The 6,868-nt window shown below is 40.2% G+C and overlaps 1 protein-coding gene across 1 annotated transcript in view; it reads right to left on the bottom strand.

Moving 5' to 3' along the window:
* Nucleotides 1-3,159: 3,159 nt before the first annotated feature.
* TAF1 (TATA-box binding protein associated factor 1) overlaps nucleotides 3,160-6,868 on the bottom strand; it is a 97,534-nt gene continuing 93,825 nt past the window's right edge. Inside the window, exon 40 of the mRNA XM_032255922.1 lies at nucleotides 3,160-3,284. Within this exon, the coding sequence (XP_032111813.1) occupies nucleotides 3,188-3,284 (97 nt within the window). The 3' untranslated portion in view covers nucleotides 3,160-3,187. The remainder of the gene's footprint in view (nucleotides 3,285-6,868) is intronic.

The following is a 6,868-nucleotide window of genomic DNA, read 5'->3' as shown; positions in this document are numbered from 1 at the left end:
ATAATGGTTCACTATACTCTTGAAGGTTCATTATACTCTTTCTACTTTTAAGTATGTTTAAAATTTTCCATAGCAAAAAGTTAAAAATAAAATCCAACTCACTGCCTGGTTCTGATTTTCTCATTGAGCAATATTCTGATTAAAATGTCTTCGGTCAACCAGGCATGGTGGCTCACACCTGTAATCCCAGAACTTTGGGAGACTGAGGCGGGCGAATCACTTGAGGTCAGGAGTTTGAGACCAGCCTGACCAACATGGTGAAACCCTGTCTCTACTAAAAATACAAAAATTAACCAGGCATGGTGGCATGTGCCTGTAATCCCAGCTACTCAGGAGGCTGAGGCATGAGAATCACTTGAACCCGGGAGGCAGAGGCTGCAGTGAGCCGAGATTGCGCCACTGCACTCCAGGCTGGGTGACAGAGTGAAACTCCATCTCAAAAAAAAGTCTTCTGATCTTCTGACATGTAGATTTGCCAACCAGGAGAGAATGTGATGATCAACAAATATGAGTATTTGCCTATTTGTTAAATTTTTCGTTGGAGATTCTTAATAGTCAATGTTTAGATATCAGTCTGATTTAAGGTTCGGACACACTTGATTGGTGAGACTTGAAAACATGAATTATGATGAATGCTATCATTGGTCAACTAACTGGATGGTCAACTGGTCTTCTCTAAGAGGATATACTCCCAACAGTTTTATTTATTTATTTATTTATTTATTATTATTTTAATTTTTCTTCCAGGCAGCACTGAAGGAACTCTCAACAGTTTTGCATTCACTGTTTTACCAGCATGCTGTGTTCTACTTGAACTGCAACACTGGAAGCTTGTGATTGAGGAATTGATGAGCTGTGGAATCAGAACAAGGGAAGATCCACCTCTCTTCTCTTACATTCATTATTATTATTTACTATATGTCATAAAATAACACTTACTGAATAGTTACTATGTGCCAGACATTATTCTAAGCACTTTACAATAAATTATTTCATTTAATCTTTACAACCATCTTAGTGTCCTATATTTACAGATGAGGAGACTATGGCTCAGGTGACCTACCTAAATAGTCTGAGTTTAAGCACAGGAGTTTGACTTCAAAGCCATGTTCTTAGGTACTAACACTATCTTAATTTGAGAACAGTGTCACCAGTCACTTAGTTTATTTTGTAAATCATGGACATGAGCGTCTCTGAACAGTCTATAGCAGCATACTCAAACTAGGCAAGCAAATAGGTCCCTGGCAAAATGCGCAAGATTAGCTTATGTTGGAGAAAAAAAGTGAGTTAATGGGAATTTGCAGTTATGTTGTAATGAATATTGGAGGGAGGGGACAGGACAGCACAGCCTCTCTTACACTTACACACACACACACACGCACACACACACGTATATATGTGATTTTGATTCAGGGTCTCACTCTGTTGCCCAGGCTAGAGTGCAGTGGCACTATCTTGGCTCACTGCAACCTCCACCTCTTGGGTTCAATCGATCCACCTCAGTCTCTCGAGTAGCTAGGACCACAGGGGCGTGCCACCATGCCTGGCTAATTTTTTGTATTTTTTGTAGTGATGGGGTCTAACCATCTTGCCCAGGCTGGTCTCCAACTCCTGGGCTCCAGCAATCCTCCTCCTTCAGCTTCCCAAAGTGCTGTGATTACAGGCATGAGCTACCACACCTGGCCACTTACAGGCTACTTATTGAGAGACTACATCTGAAGTTTCGGGGCATTATCGATGGTAAGACTTGACATCGAGGGAAAGCTCCAGGCAGTCCTATTTACACAGCTCCAACTGGTAGCAAAAGCAGTCTAATTGCTCGAAACTTTAATAATTAGAGGTTTGCATGGAAAAACCTAGAATTTATGTTATAAAATGAAGAGCCCTTGAAATTAGGTCAATTGGCTACACTGGGATATAAAAATGTATTTTAATGGAATGGATATATTTACTATGTAATAACTTCTAAATATCAATTAAAAATAATCATGCCAGAATTGAGTTAAAGGGAACACCTTCTGGTTTAATTGTTTAGAAATTTTTTTTGAGACAGGGTCTGTCACCCAGGCTGGAGTGCAGTGGCATGATCATGGCTCACTGCAACCTCAATCTCTTGGGGTTTAAGTGATCCTTCTTCAGCCTCCCGAGTAGCTGGTACCACAAGCATGCACCACAATGCCCAGCTAATTTAAAAAATTATTTGTAGAGACGATAGTGGGGGAAGTCTCCCTATGTTGCCAGGCTGGTCTCAAACTATTGGCCTCAAGAGATCCTCCCACCTCAGCCTCCAAAAGTGTTGGGATTACAGGCATGAGCCACCATGCCTAGCCTAACAGAAATTTGTCTTACCTTTTAAAAAATTTCTATTACACCTTCTGGTAAACAAATTCTGTCCAGTCTGATATGTGTTGCTTAAAATTAGGAGAACCCGTACTTACTTGGTGATCTTAAATCTGTTGACATAGAATTTAATTCCGAAGTTTAAAACAATGAAGAGAAAATGAAATGAGAAGCAAACCTTTTAAAACCCCCGATTCTTACTCTAAACTTGAATTTTGGAAATATATCAAGAAACTGTATTATAGTACTTGGAGCTGTTGAGAGCTCTCAAGTATTTGTTCTGCTTTCATTTGACTGTGTCATAGTTTATTTTAAATAGCAGAGAGTAAGTAAGTTGAAAAGGTTACTTTCTAGCCCTGTCAGAAACAGAAACAGGGGACAAAGTAAGTGGTTCTAAAGCTTTTCCCCTACCTTTATATATATATACATATATATATATATGTTTATTTTTTTTGTAGAGTCATGGTCTTGCTATGCTGCCCAGGATGGTCCTTTATACATTTTCATCTGTAACAGTGGTTCACTCAGGCACTGATTTATAGCCAAGAGGGTACTATTTCTCTAGTTTTGACTACTTACGTTTCTAATTTCCCATTATAGCCTTTTCTTTCCTTTAAAGTATTCCTGATTTCATAGGAAGAAGGAAACACAAGGAGAGAGTAATTTTGTGATCACTGATATAACATGGCCTCCAACTACTCAAATGTAATTTAACTGTTTACTCTATTTGACCACTTCTTACATATACCGTAAGATAACCAAATTTCTGGTTAATGGAAGGTCTTACGTATACTATGTAAGAGTCACAAATACAAGATATAAGTGTACGTTTTTATTTTATTGTAAATCAAGATGAATGGATATTTAAACAAGATGAAATGCTGTAATATGGAGTTGACTGAAAACTCTGGATTCCAAGTCCCCAAAATGTGGAAAATCCAAACCTATATAGGCAAAATTTAAAAGAAACTATTTTCAAACTTTTATATCCATTTAAACCAACTTGTAGAATTTAAATGTAATTTTAATCATTATTTATGCATGACAGATGAAATATGAAATGTTAAGAGCAATTCATTACTTAAAAAGACCTCAACTATTAAGTTACTAACCAAAACAATCTGCAATATGATATACCTAGTAATTTTTATACATTTCTTCTAAAGTACTTGTATTTACCAAAGGATTATTTTTAATAATGTTGCTACTGTTTTTTGGTTTTGGTTTTTGTTTTTGAGACAGAGTTTCATTCTCATTGCCCAGGCTGGAGTGCAATGGCGCGATCTTGGCTCACTGCAACCTCTGCCTCCCGGGTTCAAGCGATTCTCCTGCCTCAGCCTCCTGAGTAGCAGGGATTACAGGCATGCACCACCATGTCCAGCTAATTTTGTATTTTTAGTAGAGACAGGGTTTCTCCATGTTGGTCAGGCTGATCTCAAACTTCCAATCTCAGGTGATCCGCTTGCCCTGGCCTCCCAAAGTGCTGGGATTACAGGCGTGAGCCACTGCACCCAGCCTGTTGCTACTGTTTTAGAGACTATCTGCATCAGAATTACAGGTGTGCATATTATAAATGCACATTCCAAGCCCAGGAATGGAAATTTCACAATAAGCGATCTCTACTCCATTTTGATGCATACTAGTTTAAGAACAGCTGATATAGAGAATAACATTAATTTGGTAATGTTGCTGGATCAGTTTCCCAAACTTCTCAAGTAAGAATCACTTGGCCCATCTATAAAATATACAGACTACCACCTCTTTTCCAGTAGATATTCTGACTCAAGAGGGTTGAACTGAGGCCTAGGATCAGTGTCCTTTTAACAAGCACACCAGTTGTTTATTTTCAAAGTTGGGGGAAGGGAAAAGATCATTATATTTAGCAAATATTGTAATGTAATTCCCAAGACTCTAGATCTGTAAATGAAGTTTAAACTACCCATAGGAAAAAAAATTTTTTTGGATGGCCAGGTGTGGTGGATCACACCTGTAATCTCAGCACTTTGGGAGGCCAAGGTGGGTGGGTCACCTGAGGTCAGGAGTTCGAGACCAGCCTGGCCAACATTGCGAAACCCCGTCTCTACTAAAAACACAAAAATTAGCGGGGCGTGGTGGTGCATGCCTATAATCCTAGCTACTCGGGAGGCTGAGGCAGGAAAATCGCTTGAACTGAGGAGGTGAAGGTTGCAGTGAGCCAAGATTGTGCCATTGCACCCCATCCTGGGTGACAAGAGTGAAACTCCATCTCAAAAAAAAAAAAAAAACAAAAAAAAAAAACCAAAAAACATTTTAGCTATTTCAACTGATTTGGAAACATAAACCTGAGGTCATCTTCTCAGATTCTACCCCATTCCCACTGAAAATTTCCCACGACTCTTAGGATAAAAATGAAACTTCTTTATTTTTTTAGAGACAAGGTCTCTCTATGTTGCCCAGACTGATCTCAAACTTCTGGGCTCATGTGATCCTCATGTGCTCCCGCCTCAGCCTCCCAAAGTGCTGGGATTACAGACAGGCATGAGCCAACACGCCAGGCTGACAAAACTTAACAGGGCCTACAGTGTGCAAGGGCATGGTTTTACCCCCTTCCTACTGCACATATACGCATCTTTCTGGCCTTAAAGAGAGTCCTTCTCCAGTCCAAGGCTAATCCCTCTATCTGTATGACCCTGAACATGTTCCTTCATTTGTAAAATGGGAATAATATGTATCTCAAAGATGGTTCAGGATTAAATGAGGTCAGGTAAGTAGAGCTCTCTGTGGAGAGGCTGGCACAAAGAATAATAGCTATTATTTAATCAAATCAAGCTCCTAGAAACTGTTGCTACTTCTTTTCATTCAATTCTTCAACCTACTTGCCATCTGATTTCAGCTCCACCCACCATTCCAAAGAAACTGTTTTCACCAGGCTCACCAACTGCCAAATTCAAATGACAAATTTCGGTCCTTATCTGATTTGACCTTTCTACAAGTACTGGACACTGCTGACCAATCTATCCATTGAAACTTTCCTTCTTTGGCTTCCCTACAAACAGTATATCCTGGTTTCTACATACTTTTCTGGACAGTCTTTCAAAGTATCTTTTGAGATTCTTTTATTGCTTGCCTTTTCACACTTAAAAAAATGTTTTAACTTTACCAAAGTAATACATATATATTTGCATGCCAATGACAGTTACTCAGCAAGGTCTTCTTTGACCATTAAATTAGCACCCTTCATCAGGTGCTCATGCCGGTAATCCCAGCACTTTGGGAGGTTAAGGCAGAAGGGACTGCTTGCATCGAGGAGTTCAAGACCAGTCCAGGCAACATAGCAAGACTCTGTCTCTACAAAAAATACAAAACAATAATTAGCCGAGTGTGGTGGCACGTGCCTGTAGTCCCAGGTACTCAGGAGGCTGAGGTGGATCACGTGAGCCTAGAAGGCTGAGGCTGCAGCAAGCTGTGATCAAGGCCACTGCACTCAGCCTGGGTGACAGAGACCCTGTCTGAAAACAACAAAAAACCTAGCACCCTCACCCACACCCTCTCACATCACTTTTATTTTCTATTTATTTATTTATTTATTTATTTTAAGATGGGGTTTCACCATGATGGCCAGGCTGGTCTTGAACTCCTGACCTCAGGTGATCCACCCACCTCCGCCTCCCAAAGTGCTAGGATTACAGGCGTGAGCCACCGTGCCCAGCTCACTTTTATTTTCTAAATAGTACTTCTCACTATTGTTTATTGTCTCCTTCCTTCACTAAATTCTAAGCTATTTGAGGGAAGGGGCTGTTTTATTCATTGCTGTATCTAGAACAAGCTTGTCCAACCTGTGGCCCACAGGCCACATGTGGACCAGGAAGGCTTTGAATGCGGCTCAACACAAATTCATAAACTTTCTTATAACATTATGAGATTTATGCAGACATTTTTTAAAAGCTGCTCAGCTACTGTTAGTGTATTTTATGTGTGGCCCAAGACAATTCTTCTTCCAATGTGGCCCAGGGAAGCCAAAAGATTGGATACCCCTGATCTAGAATAATGCCTGGTATCCATTAGACTCAATGAATATTGACTGAAATATCCACATCTTATCAGTTATCAAATCTTAAATATATTCTACCTCCTAAATTCCCTCAAATCTCTGACCACCGTTCCTGCCTTACAGCTAACTCGTGTCTCACCTAATGATCGCCATAACCATTTCCAGTCCTGCTCTCCTACCATCCACATTCTGAATTGCTGCTGAAATGATCCTAGTCCTTCAACAGATCCCCACTACCTTTAGGATAAAGGCCAAATTCTTTAGCAAAGCATACAGAGCTCTCCAAAATCTGGACCCTGGCTAATTCCTCAGTTTCAATTCTTTTTTTTTTTTTTTTTGGAGACAGAGTTTCGCTCTTGTTACCCAGGCTGGAGTGCAATGGCGCAATCTCAGCTCACCGCAACCTCCGCCTCCTGGGTTCAGGCAATTCTCCTGCCTCAACCTCCTGAGCAGCTGGGATTACAGGCACGCACCACCATGCCCAGCTAATTTTTTGTA

This window comes from Sapajus apella, unplaced genomic scaffold, assembly GCF_009761245.1.
Source record: "Sapajus apella isolate SASKATOON/1434 unplaced genomic scaffold, GSC_monkey_1.0 scaffold91, whole genome shotgun sequence".
Lineage (NCBI taxonomy): Eukaryota > Metazoa > Chordata > Mammalia > Primates > Cebidae > Sapajus > Sapajus apella.
This window is presented reverse-complemented; position numbering and strand designations above follow the sequence as displayed.